General features: G+C 31.9%; 1 protein-coding gene across 5 annotated transcripts in view; it reads left to right on the top strand.

The window, feature by feature from the left end:
* LOC130444052 (5-hydroxytryptamine receptor 1-like) overlaps positions 1 to 24,692 on the top strand; it is a 308,285-nt gene that overhangs the window by 269,348 nt on the left and 14,245 nt on the right. For 4 of the 5 annotated variants that reach the window (XM_056779024.1, XM_056779023.1, XM_056779026.1 and 1 more), the window contains 3 exons: positions 8,145 to 8,376; positions 9,939 to 10,129; positions 13,107 to 13,324. In XM_056779024.1, coding sequence (XP_056635002.1) covers positions 8,145 to 8,376; positions 9,939 to 10,129; positions 13,107 to 13,304 — 621 coding nt within the window. In that variant the 3' untranslated portion in view covers positions 13,305 to 13,324. Of the gene's footprint in view, positions 1 to 8,144; positions 8,377 to 9,938; positions 10,130 to 13,106; positions 13,325 to 14,386; positions 15,173 to 24,692 lie in introns of those variants that run through there. The other variant, XM_056779025.1, reaches the window with a different exon arrangement.

Here is a 24,692-nt window from a genome sequence, read left to right as displayed (position 1 = left end):
AACAAATGAGTTTAGTACCGTTAACCCAAACACGAACCTCCACTTAAAAGTTACATACAACTCCAAATTCGTTCTCATTTAGATGCGAGAAACAGTTAATATTGAATTTTCCCATTCAGAAAACGTGAACAATATCAAAAGATATATTAGAATTAACAAATCTAAATGTTCAAAACAAATATTTTAAGTAAAAACTGGAGTTATTGAAGTGAAGCAATCATTCCTCAAATTGAGACGCAATTGAATAAACAATATCAAAATTTCATGGTTGATTGATTAAATTGAACATTGAAAATCGGTAGTTATTAAAGAAAACAGATTGAATTTCTCATAAAAACTGAATATAGAGTTCGAAAAGAATTATAAATTGATCTTGAAGTTAAAAACTTCAATCGTTCTTCTCAAATGAATAGTTAAGAACTAATTTCCTCTATAATAAAAGAGTTTGCTCAACTACTTAATCATTATATGTACTTTCAAAATCACCAAAGAGCATAACTGAACTGTTAGCTTTTAAAACAAATATTAGGGAAGCTGAAATTTTTAATTCTAAATAAAAAGAGTGTCCCAATGAGAAAAATTTATCCTAGACATAACTTTTATAGAAAAATCAACAAATACCACAACAATCATATAGAAAAAGACGTCTTTTTGTTTAAACCGTGATATTACTTTCTCTCACGTACGTAGTGCGGTCCATAAAATATTACCCTCATATAATAGAGTGCATTGGCAAAAATCTTTACTCACGCGTCAGTCCCAACAAGCTTTAATGTGCTGCTTCGATCAATTTTATTATAGTAAAGCTCCAACGACCACTTAGTCAAATTGTTTTGAAAAATGTCTCAAATTGAGTTTCGCGTTGTTGTAAAATTTTCTACCAAAGGATCAATACCATTACAAATCAAAAATAAAACAATGAAAAATAAAAATAAATAAAACATTACATAAAACCACACACAAACCAACAAAACTCGGATGTAATGGAACTTGTATCAAGCCCAACTATCGAACATTACAGATTAGACTGGTAAACTGACCAGTTTTGTCCTGACTTCACTTAAGAACTCTATAGAAAAGGAATTCATTTTATATGTGGATAATTAGTATATAAACCTTAACTTATTCTATGCTCGGCATAAAATGGAAACCAATGCTTGAGTACTGTTGAAACAAGTCATAAAACATATCTAACTTTCAATTGAGTTTACCTATCGGTGGAGGTAAAAATTCCTTACCGACCATACTAAGACAAACAAGAAATAAATGTGTTATCCTCTAGCCAGATGAAAAGTCTTATGTGAAAAATCAAGAAACCTTGAAAATTGTGATTTGTGCTATAGAGCTCGGAAAACCGCGTACTGTAAAAGCCAATGTGCATTGAAAGGCTTAATTGTTTTTAGCTTTTTCAGCATTTTGTTTGTGGAATTTTTTGAAAATATGGTAAATTAAATTAACCTACATCGAGACTATGTTTTAATGACGAAAGAATGTTCTGTCTGATTCTATTATACTAATAGAAATAGCACGTATGCTTGAGTTAGACTAAAAAATAGATAAAGTAATCACATATGATTCAAAGTCGATTTGAAACTGTTTTATTTTAAAAAATTAATATTTTAACTGGCTAAGAGATCATTTATAATAATTGAGGCTGAAATATAAAATTAATAGTTAGCGGCTAATCCGTCCCTGCCACGATTTTATTATTTTGTCATAAAAACTGTATACTATAATATTCAGAATGAAAAATGGAATCCTTGTGTCATGGCCACCTACTCTGTTGCGGCTTTAGGCGGCATTATGGAAACTTTAACATCCATGTTGAATTTTCCTGGAAACGTTTTTTATTATATAGAAGCGACCATTTGTAAAGTTACTGATAAATGTTTTCTTTGTGCTTGCGCCAGTTATTTTAAAATGGTGGCTTTTTCATTTGAATACTTCAAAGTTATATATGGTATGAAATTTTTATGTGAAATATCGTTTTGAACGTTTTGAGCTTTTATATTTGTACATAATTATTTTGAACGGAGTTTGACTTTTTATAAATAGAAAATTTATCGATCATTCCTATTCATTGGTTTATTAATGTTAGAAACCATGATTTCTAAAACATCAATATACGATTTCTTAAGTATTCTATAGAAATCACCACCACAATGTTTTTCACTATAACGTTAATACTGTACATTTAAAACGTAAACTCTCAGAAAGTAATCCTACCAACAGGTTGACTTTCTAACTAATTTTTTGGCACTATCTTTTATCAATTACCCAAATATATAATCAAAAGAAACATTATTCACTTATGCTTTGTCAATTCTTCCCAATATTACTTTTTAAATCGAAATAAATTGACGTTTTTCTTATGTAAATTCTTTTCTTTTAATAGCGCGATACTAGTTGGGAGAACTTTTGGGCCCCAGGTTTTTCTATAGTACCCAATTTACTTCTACTACAACAATGCTGCATAACGATCATAGATAGTCACACACTTCATAGTTAAATTTGTGGAAAATAATCTAGTAGTCATTAAACATATATTCAATTCGCTTGATTTGGCCGTGTGGCCTGAAAAAATATCTAACAAGCTAGCGACTTTGCTGCCCCCTTTGTTGACTTGAAACGCCGATGCAGATACTGCAGTGGTTTTATAGAATTCCATTAATTTGAATGCTCCTTTGATTATGAGATTAATTCCAAACTACAGGATAATCCAATAAAGAGCTTGGTTCATTTTAAAGCTTAGTAACTATAGAATTCGTAAACTAACATTACATACAATTACCTATAAAAGCGCCAATACTATTAATGATCTTGACAAAATAGATCAATAGTGAACGTATTGTATTATTGATACGAACTCGTGCACGACATGAACCATGAAACCGGTTCTGCTCAGTTATGAGGAAAAAAGATAGATTGGCGAATATGACGGTCTTTGATATTGTTTTTTCACATATTTTAATCACAGCAGCAATCTATTTTTTTCTGAAGTTTTCTCCACCAGACTGAAGGGTGCATAAGCAGGTATCATCGTCTATTTGGATCCTCATTCCTTTGAATCTTTTCTTGAAAGCTACTAGAGCTCTTAGAACAAAGTGTTGATGAGATACAGCGCCCTTGTCTCAGGTTTTTGTTTCTGATTTTGACTCCAGATTTCATATATTTATATGAGTTCTTGCTCCCATAGTTTTGATATTGGTCTGCTGTCTTAGACTATTTGTAAATCCATCCATAAAAATTAGGTCTATTCCTTTCTTACTCTCTTTTTTCTTCTTCAAATCAAATATACCTCAACGACTGTTAAGTCTTCCTGGTTGTATCCAAAGCTCTATTCTCAGAAAAACTAGATAGAGTGCAGCTTAAAATGAACTCAATCTATTCGCTATAAATCAAAACATTGAGTATTGAGGTGGCGAAGAAATTATGTATTTAGTAGAAAATTCGATCTGGAGAACATCATAACAATACGACTAAAACAATAGACCCTATTCTTGATAGAAAATAGATACATATATTAACGATAACGACAGACAGGCAGAAGACAAAATATTATGAGAAGTGGGTGACAGAAAAGGATGAGAAAACTATAAAAATAAGTCGAGTTATACTACAGAAGATAATCTGTAGTGAAAATGAGAAAGCAACAAATACCAAATACCTCGACTTATTGTGGCCTTAATAAGGTAATGAATTTATCAGACTTATTGGCCAGGCTCATGAACTTGGCGAGTATGAAAGAAGAAGAACACACGACCAAAGATTTACCTTTATAATACAACATAATAGCTTTTAACAGCTTTTGGACTACACACACTATTTATCTATTTATCGACTGCTGAGATCAAAGTTTCATTTAGTTCTTGGGAAATCCAGGATCTCCTCAAAAACCAAGTTGATAAAACTTACCCTTGAAAGAACATAATCGAAGGTATTGGAAGAAGAAAAGGTTACCATTTTAAAACAAGATCTAGATCAGAGAGATCCCTCATTTACGATTTTATTTAATTGCTAAAAGATGTAAGGAAAACTTCATGAAACTGAAAATGAAATTATTGATATTGTCAACAACTACGTAGTTGCTACATTAAAAAGAGAACTGGAAATATTTGCTCAGTAAATTTAAAAATATGACAATTAGATATGGTGTCATAATAAAAACAAAGTAAACAAAATAAATGTAAATGTGACAAAAAATAACGGCTTGAACAGAAACATAGACATATAATTTTGATAAACTAGAGATAGCGATTAGAATTAAGACGAAACACATGAATTTAATAACAGGCCTTCCAAATAAAGTATAACAGTAAGAGATTTTAGAATTTTATTCAAATCGAATAACAGCAAATATATAAAACGATAATTTTTGAAAGAAAGATAAAAATTGACGTTTCGACTTTTAATCGTCCGTATTAAAATATGATATTGACACTGACAATTTGCGATTTGTAATTTTACTTAAATTATTTGAGTCTTTTTTATCATTTATAGCTTTTTCGTTCTTATGAATGTGAATCATTTCTAAAAATTCTATTTTTTGGGTATTAGATTCTGTGTCAAGGATATTTGAATCTTTGTAATTGAATTTATGTTTTTTTGATATTTGATGGTTCGTTAATGCAGTTTTATTTTTTTTGTATTGATGACCTTTTAGTCTATTTTCTAAATAGTGAGATTTCTGAATTGAAATATTTGGATGATGTATTATGTCCTTTATGACTTATACTAATATAATAGAAAAAAAAACTAATTTTATAACGATAATTAGTCCAATAGTACAGTTGCCAATTCTAAATACTTATACCTACAACCATGTATAAAGTTGGAGAGAACAATATTTGGAGGCAGAATGACAGTAAAGCAGTAGCAGTAGACTTTTAAAAAAAAGCATGGCCGAATAGAACTAATTGCAGAGAAAAGAAGTATTTAAATTTAGAGATATATTTATTTTCCGTTGCTGTTACGAAGGAGATGTTATTTCAATAATTACCGCGGATATAGCCAACCATAGACATCTCTAGCTCGAAATTGCAAATAGCAAGGCGTAATTCGCAGACCGGTTACGACGTTGATGAATCTCTTCAGAGTAGTCCAAAATTCTCGCGTTCGTGATCTCCAATCCGAACTAAGAACAATGACCGCCAGCGCTTACTCATGAATGACAATATCAAATCTTTTCTTTCATTACATACTGCATGAAATATGATGATTAGCATGTAGGTACCGATGAATATCTTGTGTTAGATTGAACACTTTTCAGTAATAATTAAGATAATCATATATAATCTCAAAATTTGTTTTGTATCTTATATTCCAAAAGTACAGCTGACCTATTATAACCGATGTAACGATTTAATTTACAATATGAAGTATAAATTGCTGATTTTGTAGCAATAGAAAAGATTTTTGCATTGTTATGTATATAAAATCGGCATTAATATTAGTCCACAAATCTAATTTATTTCCTGAATTTATTTACAAATTAATATTGATCTATTATTCTAACAAACTATCCCATAATCTATAATTTTTACTGAAAAAAAGGGTTTTAAATTTTGAACGGATACCTTTGAGAACAGATCACTAATTAACAATACCTAAATATAGACCTAGAAATGAATATGTATGTCAATGGACATCGTTTTGTCCCATATCGATTTTGTGATAATTAGTTTCATCTTTCTAATAATGTTCCACTATATATTCAATTAACATTCTATACGATACATCTCGATTACTTACTCTAATATAATTAAAGATTTAATCAACTAATTCAGGAAATTCCTGTTTTAGCAAATAGACCTAAAACCAATCAGAAATTTAATCTAAATTTGGAGTTCGGTACCTATTTGTTGCACACCTCCAGATCCGCTACATACGTAGGTACATTCAGGCGTAGAAAATTTAAACAGCACGCGAATATTGCACATTATAAGAGTTATCAGAATTACATTGAATTAATAATAAAGAAAAGGAAACAGAATCGCGCTCTTTTGGAATGCGGTGGTCGATTATAATAGAGTGGTTAACACGCAAGGGTTGACCTCGCGTGTTCAGGTTAACACTTTGTCAAGAGAATTTATTTTTGCAAAAAATGTTAATAATAATAATAATGATGATGTATAAGGACATCAACCAGAAGTAAATATATCAAGATTGGTCAAATCAGCTTTGATAAAATTCATAATATTAGCACACATAAGCGTGTCAACTCACACAAACAAAAAGGTGATTTCTTTATTAACAAAGAGTTGTCAGCACTTCTTGTACACATTGACCATTCCATTTGATACTTTGATTATCCACTCCATTTTATTATCCGCTCTTGTTTTATTACTTTCCATTAATTTAATTCAATATACCTAAAATTGATTTGACCCTGGACACGACAGGGTACATAAAAAAGACGCAGATATTTAGCCATGACGAAAAAAAGAAACTGGAAGCTTATTTGGTGACGCCTGCCGATATTTATTATGGATTAACACCATATGAGACACGCAAGTTTGCATTCACAGAGAAGAATGAAGAAAATATGACTGAATTTTTGAATACAAAATTGATGGTTAGCGAAGATTGACTCGTTAATTTTTTAAAACGTCATCTCCTGTTATCGATAAGATCACCTTAAGCTACAAGCCTATCTAGTGCTACGTAGCTCAATAAAAAAAATGTAACTGATCTCGTTGTTAACTTGAAAACAGTTTATGAACGATTAAATTTAAGTAGATAAGACGGGACTTGAATATATTTATGTCTAATAGAGTCAAAGCTCGCAAGGAAATCAAAAACTTGATTGAAAGAGGAATTTTAGTGCTAAGAACAGTTCACTTCAAGGACCACTTTCTTAGTGCGGGTCCTGTGGAGCCAGAAGGTGACGCTTAAAACATAATTCAAGTAGCAATTATAATTGAACTGAAAGAAAAATTACTGTTACTTATTGTTGATTGAAAATTTTTTTAAATAATTTTAATAGAGACTGTTACCTTCATTCAAGTTCTTTATTGACCGAGAATAGATATCAAATTTAATTGTAATAATTAAATAAAAAGTTTCTATCATTAAATCATTTTTAACCTCTTATTTTATATTAGTCCTCATTATTTACATTAATAACTGTCTAGGTATACTTTCCTCTTGCTTATTGTCAACTTAACCCGGATATAGGGTGGATTGAACTAGCGCCAAAGGGTTCAGAAAATCAACTAAATAAGTATTATAATGATAAATGTATAGGTTATTGATTAGTATTTTGGGTATCTGAATAGTTCTTCTATCTGTATCAATTGTTGTTTTTGTTAAATTAAGTTAAACATCAGAGATATACGAGCTTCAGTCAACCATCCCTGACCTACTGTTCTACGCAATGTGTCCTGCTCAAGTATTGTGAATGAGGATATAAACATACTAATGGACTAGCTACATTTTTTGTGAATTGTTTAGTTAATTATTTGTATACCTCGGTATTCACTTATGATGACAATATTATCCCCTACATCTTTCAACTTTCTTTTTATGCAAATAATTTAGTCAAAATATGCACAAAAATGATGAAAATATGGAAAAAAACTTCTAAAATATCATTTTTCTGATTCACTTCAAAATAAACAGACAAATTTTCTTCACATAGGTACTAAACTAAACCTAAATATGCATTTATTACAAAAATTAGTCTATGCCCTATGCAAACCGCCCAAAAAACTTCGAGTTAAGGGCTTAGAACATTTTATTTTGAATTTCAGACTGGGTCTTCTGTGAACCGTTCGATTATTTCCTATGAGAATTGTAATAAAAATAACTATTTCAAAATAGCAGATTCATAAAATTGTTTTTGTCTTGAAACGCCTACCAAAGCTTTACATTTTTCAAAATTTTCTCAATTATGCACAATATGTTATTCACTACCTAAGAATATATGCAAATATTTAGAAAAGTGCATAAAATATGCAAAATAATTGAACTATGCACACGTTAATGTGATTTATATATTTTCTATCATAGAACAAAACAGAAAAAAAGTCAAAAAACTAAAATAATAATTTCTATGAAACGCTGGTTTCCTTAAATTAAAGTTACATTATCACATTTTTTGTAAACTAATTCTATGACATCTCAAAATCTCTTTTTCTTTACAGTGCAGCCTAGATAAAACATCTTTAGGTAGGTGCTTCAAATCTCGTCACAGCAACGAATCGCAATGCCCAATGCTATCGAACAAAAATCCCGTCACGAAACAGTCTCGGGACCATCAGAAGCATCATAAATCTTCACTATTGTCTACATTGAAAACATCCCCCAGCACTTCCAGTCATCAAAAGAAGTTGCGGTTTCAGTTAGCCAAAGAAAGGAAGGCTAGTACCACTTTAGGTGAGTTTTGTATATTATAAAATAAAATTTTGACCTGATAGAATTTCACTTATCTGGGAGACTATTTCGTTTCAAACAAATATATGGGATAGTTAAATATATAAAAACTGAAGTTTTCTTGGGTAGCTTTCTGAAGCCTGTACTTTACTTGATTTATACTTAAAACACTCCAGAAGTGGAGAATTATATATTGCAAATTAATTATTACAAAGGAAGATATTTAACACAATAAGAATTATTCGCTTCAGAATTTGAAAACACCCTATCTGAAGATAATAAATCACTATTATGAAAAAATAAAGCTTTTATGTACCTACGTAGTTCAGTTATGGAGATTCACAAAAAAACCAATGATGCCATCATTCAAAAGTTCCAAAAATAGAGCACATAGTAATATCTTAGATGCATTATGGTATATTTGAAACAGTGATATTCATAAAGATCTTACTGTGATAGAAGAAACGAAAAGAGTAGAAGAGAAGCATGAGGAATAGCTGCATTAACAACTCAACCAACGCGGGGGCGTTCCAGCTCCTAGTCAATGCACTAAATCAACATATAAGAGAATAGAATTATCTGACTGTATCGAAATACTCGTAAAGTGCAGTAAAGTACGTTGGTACGTTATGAAAGTGATTGGTGTTAAATTAATATTACGAAAATCAATTGATTAGATTAATAAGACCAAAAAAAAAACTCGGACGCAACTATTATCAATTTAGAAACTCTAAGACACAAAAATATTGTGTATATTTTCCAAAAGGGATTTTTAGCTGACATAGTATAAACAATTATGAACTTATAAGTCCATATCGAATCAAAAAGCCAATATAATCATCACACTTTTGAGGCATAAATTATCATCACTGGCAAAAAATTCAATTAATAGATTGCCTGTGTGAAAAAGGACAACACTAAATGCTTTCCGCTTCTGAATAGCTTTCTACAAGAAAACTTGTTGGGATTACCAATGAAAATGAAAAGTTTTATTACTGAACATTTGGTAAATATCATGCAATCTTTGACTAATTATTTGTCTGAAACATATTTTTATTGAATGGGAACAAAATCTATTTGTTAAATTAAATTAAAAAGTCACTCAAAGGTGCTGTGCGTATTAAATTAGCAAACATTCTGTATCTCAGAATGAGTTTATGGTTGGTATCCGCACTGAATACCCTGAAATAACCAAAAAAGTCATCTTATCAATACTCCTATTCGTCACAGGGTATTGGTTTATAAATAAAGGACAATATTGGATGCTACCCCACATATACACATAATACTGAGTTATACAGTTATTTACAAATCATTTCCATTATTCAAATCAAAACTTTTAGTTAAGAAAAAATGCTCTCATATAAATTTTAGTGTTAAATTGTAATCATTTGGTATGGGGTTCCAAAAAATGAGAGGTCTTTGGTTGATGTTCCTTTATCTTTAAAATTAAGAACCCTTGTTATAAGAAACACCTTCTCATATTTGGTATATACTGGTTGTACGATTTTGAACGTCCTACTTTATATATTACATATTATATATTCTCTCTTCTTATGTTATAGGTATCATAATGAGTGCTTTCACGTTCTGCTGGCTGCCATTTTTTGTTTTGGCGCTCGTAAGGCCGTTTTTAGAAACAACAAACGCTTTGAAAACACTGGCGACATTGTTCCTTTGGTTGGGTTATGCAAACAGTTTGCTCAATCCCATAATTTATGCTACGCTTAACAGGGATTTTCGAAAACCTTTTCAAGTAAGTCAAGTTTAGATTACAGTTTTAATAAATACTCTTTGTACTATTTCCATATTTTCAATTATTTTTAACGTTTTCCCGAATAATGACGTTTTCAATTTTGAGGAAACTCTAAAATTGCATCAGATTACATTGTGATTTTAATAATTTAGTATTTGAAAACACGTTTAATCTTCTAGAAAATGAGTATTACTCTGCATAACAACATGATTGATTAGTGAATCATTAATAAACAATGAACGTCAAAGGCATTATTCTTCACTTTCGGTTGGCGTATTAGCTCAGCAAATTCGGATATATTCATATAGAAACGAAGAATGCTTCTCAAGTAACTAAAGTTTTCAAATGATGAAAAAAAGCAGACACTCTTCGACATATCATATTTTTTATTTTTTTCTGAATATAAGTTTCATCAATATTGAGGCACCGATTTTCGGATTCAACTTATCTTGACAATCAATACAACGCAACTTTTTTGACATCTTCATCGGGGCTTTGACGCCCAATAAGCACTGAAAAGTAGATCCAGAAGCTTTAACAGTAATCCATACCTCTCACAATACGTAATTAAAGTTATTGTGTCCTCACGAGGTATCATCACTCATCAACAACGTCCCTTTCTTATCCTAAAATAGTACGCATAATTTTTCGGGCAATATTTAACATTCGTGTGCGACGTCGAACGCATCCATTCCATTTAAGGTTATTTAAATTCTGGAATATTCAAGCTACCTACTTTTCATCTCCTGTCACTTAATAACTTACAAAAGCATTGTCTTCTTTGTCGTACCTTGAAAGTGAAATGAAAAACTAACCAAATGCTTGTTTCTGCCTAACGTGAATACAATTTCTCAACATTTCTTCACAACTTCGTATAGATCCAAACTGGTCATAGAATGACGAATTGTGAAGAGTATGTTCTATTGGATATTTTAGAGTACTTTGTATACCAAATATTTTAACAGTTCGCATTATGCAATATGGAATAGCAGTTTCTAACTCACTTTCAAATAATTTCATCATTCATAAGGTTTTCTCCGTACTCTACATAAATCTCACGATGAATTTCGATCGGTTTTAGAAATTCAGTAAAAAAACTATAATAAACTTAAAAAACCTACCTCGTATATCAGAATTACTGTAAAATATGTAGATATCACAAAACTGTGCATGAATGAAAACTAATTGAATGATTTTAGTTCAGTTTACAGTTCAGAATTTGAGGATTTTGATTTCCCTTGATGCTTCATTGTAGAATATTCCAAACTTTTTATAGAAAAATGTATCACGTATCAATATCTCTTAACTAAATCCAGTAAATGAAGATATATGTTTTTGCACCTCATTTGTTTTTATTTTTTTCTATAAAACGGTATTCTAAAGTGCCTTGTAAAAATGAGAGGCATTAGCTTTAAATAACAGTGTTATATTAGACAAAGGGCATAAAGCAACAAAAAATTCTGCAAAACCTGGGCAGTCTTACGTCTATTTTGTCAAAAATTCAGGTGTTTGGTTATTTCAATATATTTTGAGAAGTACAAAAGTCGATGTAAAATAAAGCATGCAGCAGGAGGGATGAAACAGTAAGAGCCGATGAAAATGTCCATAGACTCCAAGTACTCATTCAGAACACTTGAATTTGAATCACACCAACGTTCATCAGATTAACACATTATGGATGATAAAGATTTACTTGAAAATGCCTACAAACACCTCTTGCAGGAATAAAAGCACTTCTTGGACTGAATTAGGTATCAACTCAAAGTTTTGAAACGTGTCATCATTTGAGATGAGAAATATCTGCTCAAAAATAGCTTCAAAAATCCTTTTGCAAAAATAAAAGCACTCCTTGGAATCGATTACAAATCTTCTACTTCGAGAAGTGTTATGATTTCAGATGAGAAATAGCTTCTCTCTAGAAAACCCCCAATGGGAATAAAAGTACTACTTGAAATCGATGTCATATTTTATTGTGAGAAAGATCTGCATGAAAATGACACCAAAAAACCTCTTGAAGGAATGGGAGTACTTCTTGGAACAGATGAAAAATGATCCTCAAGGTTTGACACGTATCATCATACGGAATAAGAATTTTCTGCAAAGAAATAACTCCATAAACCTATTGCTCCTTCTGAAATGAACCCCATGTTTGAAACGGTAACAAAAATTTCAAGATGACCAAGATGAAAACCCATCAGGAGAGACGTTATTAGAAAACATTCAAACAATTGTAACCTATCTGAGGTGAAGAACTGCTATGAGGAGTGGAAGAATTGTCCCCAACGCCGCATGTTTTTTTTTCCAAGAAAATTACTTTGAAGATGTCAACATTAAATAGTCTGAAATATAGATAAAATTCTTTCAAACTCCCGTTACCTACTTGATACAACACCTTGTATGTCCAGTTTAGTACCGCTGAACAATTTTAATCTTATTCCCCCTTATCCTAACATCTGCGTATTTCAGACAGATATTCAAATTTTAATAGAAAACCTTATTTATACAATTTCAGTGGTTCATCTTTGCTCTTTTTTCTCATCAGTACACTCCAGTTTGCTTTTAATCAGTGAACAAACATAAAATCTACATTACAAATCTCATATTTTATGAGATTCCTACTTTCAATTTAATTTTGAGAGTTTCATTAGCTGGAAGTGTCAACAATTGATAAGTAATCAACCTGATGCAATAACTTATGCTTTTTTATAATAAATTCATTGCAACTAAATAATTTTTATATATTCATATTATCCATGAAATCAGATACATTCAAAGAGACAGTTGATTTGAGTACGAAAAAGTTTTATGCTAAAATTTATTTAAACTGTTTTTCAATGTTTTGAAATGAACCGGCGTATTCGCCAAATTTTAGACTTCTTCAAAGTCCATGTCGTGGATATTATTTATTAAATATGAAAGGTTGTTATCTCAATTCTTCTTAATTTAGTTCATATAAAACACTGAAATTTTATTACAGGCGATCTTGTACTGTCGTTGTGGTAGCTTAAACCACATGATGCGTGAAGAATTTTATCACAGTCAGTACGGCGATCCAGATCACCACATCAATAGATGCCACATGGACTACGAAGAAGGAGTCGAATATATAGAAGCTGATGGAGAAGAAGTTAAAGTACCTGAAGCAGATACGGCTGCGCACGAGTCATTTCTATGATTTTCGATAGATAAAGGCAGGTGAGTTCATGTAAACACAATCCAGATAAAATAATAATAACTATAAACATAAAATACGTATTTATAATAAACACATTTGATTACAAAGAAAGTGTGAATCATAAGGATTCTTGTTTTGGCTAGAATTCCTTCATCTTGAGGCTTCACAAACCGTTGTGGTTCGTTAGGCTTCATTCGTTCAAGTCACTTAACTACCAGTAATGATTCCATTTTTTGAGATCACTCGCGCTTGTTGATTAGTATGTTCAAAGGCGATTTTTACATACAATATAAAAGTATTTAGAGATGTGACTTATATTTGATTTTGTTTAATTACAGCATTGTTATTTCATGGGGTATTTTTCTAGTGGGCTTAAATTATGTATCACTGCCAAATAGTACATTTTGTCTACAAATAGTCAGTTTATCATAATTATCAAGCTACTATGACTGCAAAGTATGTACTCACCGACTGCAGGCAATACATACAACCCATTTAATATGAAATCTAACTATCTATCTATCTCAAAGAATACTAAGCTGTTTCTCCAAGATATAATATAGGAGCAAGCTGTATTTTCAAATATAATAAATGTATTGTAACAATTTTTCCTTGATCCTTGTATTACTTGTTTGCATGAGCATTTTTAAGACACCAACAATCTCGAATGCAATACTCAGCAGTCAATTTTTCTGCATAAATTGTTCGATATCATTTATTTAACTGAAATGCAAAATATTAAATTTTCAAAAATGATAGGAAGTTGAGATAAAGCAAGAACTGAAACAGAAATTATGCATCTATTCATAAGAAAAAAACTCGAAAATATGGTAGACAATTACGTGAAATTGAAAAAATATCTTGATTCACCATTTCTAATTATGTTGAAACTGTTGTTTGTAGAGAGAATTTCTCAAATTCATAATTTGTATCCTTACAAACTCACAATCCTCCAGGAATGATTGGAAAATGATCCTGATAGAAGAATGAAGTTTTATGAACAGCATTCAACATTCTGTTTTTCAAAGAATCCACATTCTTTTTAAGGAGAAAGGTATTCGACAACGTTTTTTATATTTTAGATGTGATGATGGATGAGAATTTAGGATATGAGAAAATTCGATATTCAACACCCCAAATAAATGACTGGACACGTTTGTAAAAAATCAGGACACCACTAAAATTACCATACCTTCATCCTTTGAGTTTTTATGTGGGTACATGAGAAGTAGAGGTTTCAAGATGAAAGACCGAGGAGCAAAAAGAAATAATATGGAATTAGAGTAGATTAGTTTCCCCCCAACTATTTAGAAATGTCCTAAATTAAAATTTTTAAATAGTCTTTGTATAATATGATAGAAATTTTGATTTGATTGGAATATTTCTTTTATTATATTTTTATTGAAAGTGAAAAATCGCTAACAATAATTGGCGGATACGGGCGTTTTGCGTTTGAATCATTAAATCGACTATTTTTGCTCTTTTTACTCGATTTTTTTCATCCAAATGTCCTGGTTATAGTTTAATTTATTACTGAGAAAACATTTTTACAAACTTGAGTTGTAAAAGGAAATTGTAGACCACAAATATATGAAGAAAACCTCAATAATACAAAGGGAAAGATTTATTATTCAATAAAGCAAATATTTTTATCACTTTGCTCTATTCTCACAAATGTATTTGAATTTTTTAATGTAGCACATTTCAATTTGTTTCATCGAGTGAATTTATCTCGAGAGACGAACCTTTTAGCTCGACTTTGATGCAAAACAGTTGTTCATTAGGGCCTTACATAAAAACATACTTAATCCAATTATTTAAATGTAAAAACACACTGAAACTAATTGTTAAAGAGTAAAAACTCACTCAAACTAATCATTGATATGTGAAAACGTGAAAACACTATTTGTTAAATTGTTAACACTCAATAAAACTAAGTTAATTTGACTCACTATTGAAAGTCCAACACAGAAGCATGAAATCTAAACCGGAGAATAAGAGAGATACTAAAAACAAAACTAAATTGCAAAAATAAGATGACTGAGTGCACTAAGTCCGCTAGTCCACATCGACAGATTATACTTTCCCAGATAAGAAGGATAATTGAAGAAAATGTCGTGGCAATTCCATCGGAACACAACATAACACAATAAGAAGCAGAGAAGTTACTTAAATTTAAGAACCTGCAGATGGAGATACAGAGAATGTAGAATCTCAAAACGAAAGTGATACCTATCATCATAGGAACAACTGGGCTAATATCCAATGTCATTTCCACCATTATCATTGAAGTCCCAGGAAAACACTCCCTTCTCCAAATGTACACTAGGTGTTATAAGACAAAGCACAAGCACTAAGTAGAAATAAAAAATTTAAGATGATGACTGATCGGGAAGGACAGTTTCTGTGTCAGTCCCCGAAAATATCAATGCAGTTCATGACATGATTCTATCAAACCGTCGAATTGGATTAAACGGATATCTGAAGCACTGAATATTTCATACGAACACGTTCATCATATAGTTCACGTCAATTTGGACCTAATTTTTGAATGTTGCAAGGGTAGAAGCATCGTGTTCGACCTGTGCTCGATTTGAAAACGATGTAGACTTCTTAAGCCGAATTGTTACTATGGGTGAGAATTAAGTACATTTCTACAATCCAAAAACAAAGCAACAATCGATGGAATGGCAACACTTTGGTTCTCCAAGACCTAAGAAGTTTCGTGTCCAAAGATTTGCTGGAAAAGCTCTTGCTACAGTTTTTTGGGATTTCCATGGTCTAATCATGAATGATTTTTTGGATAATAACTGGAGATTACTATTCGACATTACTGACCACTCTACGGGAAAAAATTAAAGAGAAAAAAGATGGAAAGCTATCCAAAGGTGTTTTGTTTTCACAGGACAACGCCCCTGCACACAAATCTCATGTTGATGTGCAAAAAACTCGTGATTTAGGGTTTGAATTACTAGAACACCCACCTTATGCACCAGATTTGCCTCCGTCCGACTATCATCTCTTTCCTCAACTGAAAAAAAGTTTAAAAGGTCGTAAATTTTCTTCCAACGAGGAGGTAACATTTTTTTGAAAGGTCTAGAGACGTTGCAGGCTCGCTGTAATAAATGTATCCAATTGAGAGGAGAATATGTTGAGTATTAAAATATTTTAACATTGCAATTTTGTTTGGTTCTATAATAGGCTAAGAATTTCTCGTATATAAACAGAATTATTTTGTAAAGAATTGCTAATAAATTTTCTAGCACGATCAAAGCTAATTTTACTCATTTAATTGACGTATTAATATAAAAGAATGTTCAAAATTGATTTTTATATGTTGTTATTTCAACTCAAGAATTGTTTGATGTTACTGTCAATAATATAATAATTATAAAAACACGAAATATCATTCAATCATATTCTTATCAAACAATTATCACAAAATATCTAAATGGTAACATTGGAATTCGAAAAGCCTATAATTGAGTTTTTTATAGAATTTTTTATCAATTTGAATTTATATCTCGTGACTGATCTGCTTTGGATTATAGTTTGGATTCTATTTCATCAGAAAAGTTTTGTATCCCAATGTTTTCCGATATAAAAGTTGTATTTTCCATGTCATGCCTTACTGACAGTCCAATTTCCCGAATTACCAAATTTTATCTCTCAACTTTCCAAAGTTACATGGAAAATTATTTTTGAATTATCTTATTTACATAAATAGATATTTGGAATCTACCAGAAAGTCCAGAATTATACGAAAGTTGATCTAATGATATCTATCAATTATATAAAAACATAAACAATTTATTATGTCATTCAATGAAATCGCTTGAATATAAATGATTTTATTTACTACTATTACTTTCGAATTTTAAGAATTGAAAATAAAAAAGATTGTTTTTACTGTATACGAGTATGTAATAGGAATTTAGTAAAATACAGTAGCATACTTTTTTAATATGTCGTCGGATTCCTCACGACATCACAACTGGTCAGTATACTGACCATCTTCATTTTATTCCTTCAATCTCATTTGCGAAAATCCCAAACCAATCAACTGCTCCACTACAGACGCAAAACTCGACTCATTGTTTGACTTCTATCGAGATACGGTCATTTACGACGCCATCTCCATGCTGTAGGTATCACGGACGATCCAGAATCCTGCTGGTGCTAGAAGAAACTGTAGTATACGTCATCGATGAATGTCTAGCACTTACAAAGCCTTACAGTTTGACATCTGCCGTTATAAGGTGCAATTCACAGCTGCTGATTAGCTTATTAAAGTTCATAGACCCCTGGTAGTTAAAAGAGGTCACGACGGGCTATAATAATGCACAACGATCCCTGAGAGTCCAACAACTTAACCATGGAATCAAGAGTTTGTCGTCTTCACTAGAAGATTACAACAACCTGGTTCATATTAGTGAGGAATATGATGATGGAATTGTGAAATAATATGTTACTAAAGCAAAAATATGAAAAATAAATATAAAAAATCTGTCATCATTACAATCATATCTGTATCGACTGTGCAACAAAATTGAATTTTCAATCATACAAAGACATTCAACTGGTCAACCGAAGTACAGTACCTAGAGTCTAAAGAGAACCTGCCTTCTACCGCTGATAACTTTTTAGGTTTACACCTGTCAAATTGCTAAGCAATGATTAAAAGAGTCAGTATCAGTTATCAGGCACATTATATATCCTTCGATATTTTAATTTTTTTTCATACCGCCTACGAGGACTACAATCTTCGCGTGTTTATACAAATGTTGGAGTTAGCATAACATCTAGACGTTATATTGATGAAGTCCCACAAACCGTTTGACTGCCGTATATAAATTGACTGTGAAGTGCAGTGAAAGCAGATTCAGGTAGTCAGGTAAGACCCTGATAAAACTTTCTTTTTTTGCAGGTAGCTGTGCTTAGACACAGCCTTTTATTTATAATGAAAGAGAATACTTCTGCATGAAAGAATTGTGTTTGTTAACACAAATTTGATTGTGCGGAATTTATCCGTTTTTTCGAAACAGCCGTACTTCTCAGTACGGCTTAATATTTTATTTTTGGATACTTCTAGGTATTTCAGCAAGATAGGAAAACCGAAACAGATAGTAACAGGCATAGAGCCTGAAAACTCCAAAAATAGGGAGAAACCCTATGACAGGTCTTTCGAAAGATTGAGATAAAGCCACAATAAGACGACTAGAAGAAGAGAACAGAAGAAAAGAAGAGAAAAACAAGTTAATATTGAATTGATGACGAAGACAATGGAAAAACAAATTAAAACGTATGAAGGTCAAGTGACAAATCTTGAAGAGATGGAAAGCTACAGTAAAAGTAGATGAGACGAAATCTCAACCCAGAGTGAACGAAGAAAGAGAAAATGAAGACAGCCCCATGGAAGGATAGAAGGATAGAAGTGAAGAATAATAAAAAAAGGAAGAAACCAGTGAGACTATCCTCAAAGGAAGAAGATACAACAACGGACAAACAAGTCCAAGAAGAATTAGAAAAGATAAGAAGAGAATAACAAAGAAAACAAACAAAACCGGAGAGAAGGTCACCTCCGATAATACTAAAGTCTCCACTCATGTGGACAGCATTTCGTAAGCAGCTAGTGCAAAGGAAAATCGATGCCTAGTGTAAAATGGGAATGCACACAGGAAAAATAACGTCGACGACAAAAGAGGATTTCAACAAAATGAAGATGCTCCAGAGCGAGTGTAAGGAGATTGAGTGGTATACGTACCTACTCAACGAAGAAAAAGAGAGGAAGCTAGTCATAGAAGGACTGGCTGTAAACACCCCCACGTGCGTAGGAAGTAGAGGCAGAGCTGAGGAAAAATAGATTGATACCAAAAAAAGTATGGCAACTGATAAGCCGTACACAAAGAAACGAGGACCACACCCGAAAATTACTACCTATATACATGGTAGTAATCGAGCCCGTAGAGGAACAAACATAAAAGAAGCTGAGATACTTATGCCATACAAATATAACTGTGGTAGAACAAAAAAGGCATGACGGACCTATACAATGTACAGATGCCAGGAATTTCACCACGCAAAGCACGTGCAACATGGACGTGCACTGCGTGAGATGCGCGGGAGGGCAGAGAGCGGCAGAATGCACATTAAACAGGACAGAGAAACCAAATTGTAGGAAGTAAGGTAAAGTAAAACGGACGACCAGGTTCATTAGATTAAGCTAGGTTAGTAAAAAATTTTCAAAAAACACAAAAAAAAACACAAAAACAAAAAAAATATAGAAAAAAAACAAAAAAAATACATTTTACAAGATTCTAGGTTCCACCGGAACAACCCACAAGAGGACACCCCCCGACACGGTAACACGCCTTTCATAAGCAAGTGCAGAGTTATACATCGGGGACAGCTATAGAGAAGGCGAAGGACCACTCAGATTAGATCTTTTCTTGCCGAAGAAGGTTGAAAAAGGTTTACCCGAGGCAGTAAAACACACTCACATTAAGACGTCCAGAACAAGAAGCCAAGAGTGTATATCCAACAGGCTAATCTCTTAACAAAGAGATCCCAGAATCTACCATAAAACTCAGGAGAGAGTCTACGCGCGAAACTGCGACGTGAATGAGGATGAGGACCTGTCGAAAAGACAGGGGGTGGGGGAATGTCCTTCTTCGCACCCACTCGAGTATTTATCCGGGAGTGGATACTTAGAGGGACGGGATTTCTCACGCGCTCGTGTGTGTGTGTATATATATTTTCAGTAAAAACCCGTCACTAATTATTGTACATCGAACTGTTAAATTTATTTGTCACAAGTAAATCACAACCACAACTATTAAACACTATTCGTGTTGGTACAAAAAGTGGCAGCAGCGGCAAGCCGACTGATATAACATCATATTATGTTCTCAAATCACTCCATTGCTATATCCAATTCCATAATTCCTTTTTCAGTATGACAACTGACGTCCAAATATTGCTGTGGCTATATCATTTACAGGATTAATATCGCATCAATCATGTTCAATTTGCACTAGTCTCCACAGAATCTGGAACGAAAGATTTCTCTAAGTTAAAGATGTTTGATACGAGGTACTTCAAGTAAACACCGATCACCATTTCATTGAATATATTAGCGTTTATTGGAACAATAAATGATCATAAAGCTCGACAAATGAAATTCTTATTTCCAATTTTTTTGTAAGTTCTATTTACTCAAAATTCGAATTTAATAATGACAGTACGTGATTTATACCTACTTTAAAAGTAATTACAGTATCTATTCTTACTATCTGATTCTATTCTGTGCCGAATGAAAATTTAAATATTTCCGACCAAGTTTGCTGCATTATTTTCTCATCTAAATCCATCTTAATAGAAATCTTAGCGGCTCCTACCGAACAGGGAATTTTTCAAGGAGTCTAAAGGTAATTTATTCCGATATTATTGTTTTCCAATAGAAAGAGTTTTACTGTTTCTAAGGCATGCTGTCTGAACAAGATATGAGAATTTTATTCGAAAACATGGAAAATCGTAAATTTATGTTTTATGATAATGTATACAGCAAACGATATTTTTTAGGGATCGTCAATTTGAAATGTTGAAATAGCAAAGTAATGCTGTAAGAACGGTGAGAAGAATAAATAGAAATGGATAATACTCCAAATTATGAATGAGAATACTATCAGATTTTCATTCTAGTAGCTTTGAAATAGCTTTGAGTTCGTGACAGAGAATAATTTTCTTTTAACAAGTATGTGTTTCAAATTCATATGAAGGACATGATAAATCAAATTAATGGATATGTTATAGTTTGCATTCTTACAATTAACTCAATATATACTTTTCACATATATTACATACAGGGTATACTAATAATAATGTACCATTCAAATGTGATATAGTACTAAATGGTACTGACATGAACATCTGGTTGCAACAGGGTAGCATTACCAGCCATACTTTGAATGAAACAAACGATTTATTGAAGCATTTGTTTCCTAATCATCATCCCAAAATTCTCATGGTATTGGAGTACTGATATCTCTCCGTCTTTCGCTTATTTGAAATGAATTACTAACAATTCCATAGCTACGCAATAGAATATCATTCCATGCACCCTTTCACATTAAACCGTGCACTTATTGGACCATAATTTGTATGATAAACGAAAATTGGTTTACTAAATTTTATAGTACTATCCAAATTCCTTCTATATCAAAAAAAATATTCAAGTATTTATCATAGAAATAAAAAATATGTTTTACTTTCAAATCAAGTCCCTTTGAAGGTAATATCAGTAAACCAAAAGGTATATCAAAAGGTAAATCAGAGATGTTTTCATTATAAAATTCATCTATCTTTTGACATTGTTTTCTCCTTGAAGAAAGATGGAGTATTGTGGACGAACTAATTGTGAGTACACACTAATAGTAAATATACCCACAAACTCATTGGAAAAATTTTTGGTTAAATCAAGAATTAATAAATTATGACCATGTGGAAAAGCCTAGTTAGGCCATTTGAATTACTGACGTTCTCTATCGTTAATTACAGCTCCAAATCTATTTCCTACTAATTTATAATATATGTACTTTTTAACATGAAAAAAATAATTTTGACAAAAATTCTCTTCAAAATGCTATTCAAAAGCGCCATGTCACGACAACAGAATCAATTTGAAATAGAAATCAACCCAAGAGCTCAAAATGAACTATTGATCTCTTGATGCGATACTGAGAATACTCAGTATTTAGAGCTGATCAGCTGATGTTCATCTTTCTTTCATACGCTCTTAGATATGATACTCTGAAGTTTCGCAGCCTCTCACACTTCGAGTGTGACTAGAGGTTTCGTCCTCTACATAGAAGTTGAATATATTTCTTAGCTGAATATATTTGATAGATCTTTGGTTATAGCTTAACGGGAGTATCTTTCATCCCCCGTGCTTCCTTTTTCAGAGTTTTTCCTATTTCCTATTGCCGATTCAAGGGAAGCGTTCAGGTCCTACGAAGTCTGATTGCTTACGTACGCTTATTTAACTGGTCCAAGAATTTTCAAGCCACATTAGATCTTATAATATTGAAGCTCTAATGGCTACTTGGCGATCAGAAGGGAATATAATTTCCTATTTGCAATAATTTAGTTCCAAGTTTAACTGGATACATTCTTCCAATACTCATAATTTTAGAGTGTTTGGCTCTGGACCCGTACACTCCTATTCCAGTTTTGTTTTCGGAGTTTGAGATAATTTTTGTCACAAAGCTAAGCTTTCTCAGTAATTCATCCTGAGGCATGTCCCGTATTTGATCACTTTATGAGGTAGGTTTTGAATTATTCCCAAATATTCTTCTAAACATTCCAAGTATTATATGGAGGAAGGAAAAATTCAAAATCTCTTCTAGTACAATCATAGAGAAGAGCATCTTCACATGACACGACCGTATGTAGGCTAGTCTATATAACATCGAGAGACTGATACTCGTGTTTCTATCAGAGCTCTTGTGGCTTCACTGGTTATTTTCTTCTTACGTTCATTCCTGAGAAGTTTACTCTATAAGTTGAGTTCTCGATATTTCTCCACTTTTTTCCACCTAATACCTTGGCCATCAAAATGGATGAGCTTAAGATTTATTCATATCAATCGTTTATTTCCCAATTTGCCATATATCTTATGGAAATTGCAGCAGATCTATCATAATTTTAAATATCTTGATCATGCAAAAATGAAATACAATCACAAGCAGGGGTTGCTGTTATCGAAAACTCTTCCATGATTTTTTCTTGATGAGATGGTCGACAATAAATAAAATAAGCGATGATTCTACATACAGTTTGTATATCTATTCGAATTTGATTAAACCAAGTGCCATTTAATGCACTTATTATACAATTGCAACCCATGGTTAGGTTAGGTTTCAACGATTAATTTAAATATTACAATCACTGAAAAATCATTACAATTATTTGATTATTTTAACGCCAAAAAGTACCTGAAATTATCATTGAAATTACGAAATAATTGGAGAACTAAATATTTCCAATATTCAATATATTTAAATTTCTAATGGACGCCTCTGCTTAGTTATGACTAGCATAAACATAAAAGGTTACATTAAACAGCCAGAATCGTAAAACTTTGATTAGCAAATGACATAAAAAAGCTATTAAATATTAAATCCACTACCTTGCTGGATACAATGCATTAGGAGACAATAAATTTACTAATATGGTACAATAAAATTCGTTGCAGTCATAATAGCTGAAAAAATTTGAAATATGGAACTTTGGAAGACATACAATGAATATTGAAATATTTGTATTATATTAAACGAATTGTGGGATACATGTGGTTTTATACACGTGCACTAACTCGGCCTAAAGTGATCAGAGTTACTTCTCTGAGCACACTTAAGCAAGTCTCAACAGGCGCGTTGACGTCGCGGGGGTCGGCCCAGCTTTCTAGCTGGTGGCTGTGTTCTGTTGAGGACCCAGTATTGCTTTACCCGTGCCCAGAGTTACGGGCGAAGACCACACCGGTGAGGGAGGCGTATGTTTTTTACATCCTTTTTTGTTCACAGGTAGTAAATTTAATTATGAATTATTAAATTGGTTTGTATTAATAAGCAGAAATGTTGTATAGAGAAAATCTATTCTCTTGCTTAACTCAAATTTGAGTTTTGAAGTGAATGATTCTATGTAGATAAAAAATTTTTGTTTAAAAGTGGGGGTCCATCCTGCTTTTGATCATAAAAAATCGAAAAATGAATACTTTCAATTATGTCTTTTATTTTCTTGGCGTATTCAAGATTAAAATGATAAAACAAAACCAAGAACCCTAATTTCCCCGATTTTTTTTTATTCAGCTTTATATAAAAGTAAAAAAGTATTTGTCTACTTGTGATAAACGAAATATTAACCAATTTTCTTAACAATGTTGAAAATTAATTCACGTAATTATCAATTCAACTTGTTCATAATTCATAATGTAACGTATAATAGTTGAACTTACACTGAATGCAATTTCGGAATTCATTAATGCCGTCTCATTATTTTTCTCGTATTGATGAGCTGTACATCTATTTTCCATGAATATTCATACTTGTCCCATATAAATAGCTTGATAACTTACTTCGCTTTCGAAATTCTCAAAACTAATGAAATTTCTTGTACGGTTAAAAATTATTTTCAATATTCATAAAGCAAACGACATATTTATTCTCAATTTCAAATAATATTTTGTTGAACGGCCAATATTGAATCGACGCGATACATCAAGTAATATTTCCATAAGGAACAATCGGTATCCATCAGAATAGAATAAAAATAAGTATTTAATGAGAAGTATATAAAAAGATGTGAAGTAGAAAGATTGTAGAAAAAATGCTG

This window comes from Diorhabda sublineata, chromosome 5 (assembly GCF_026230105.1).
Source record: "Diorhabda sublineata isolate icDioSubl1.1 chromosome 5, icDioSubl1.1, whole genome shotgun sequence".
Classification (NCBI taxonomy): Eukaryota; Metazoa; Arthropoda; class Insecta; order Coleoptera; family Chrysomelidae; genus Diorhabda; species Diorhabda sublineata.
This window is presented reverse-complemented; position numbering and strand designations above follow the sequence as displayed.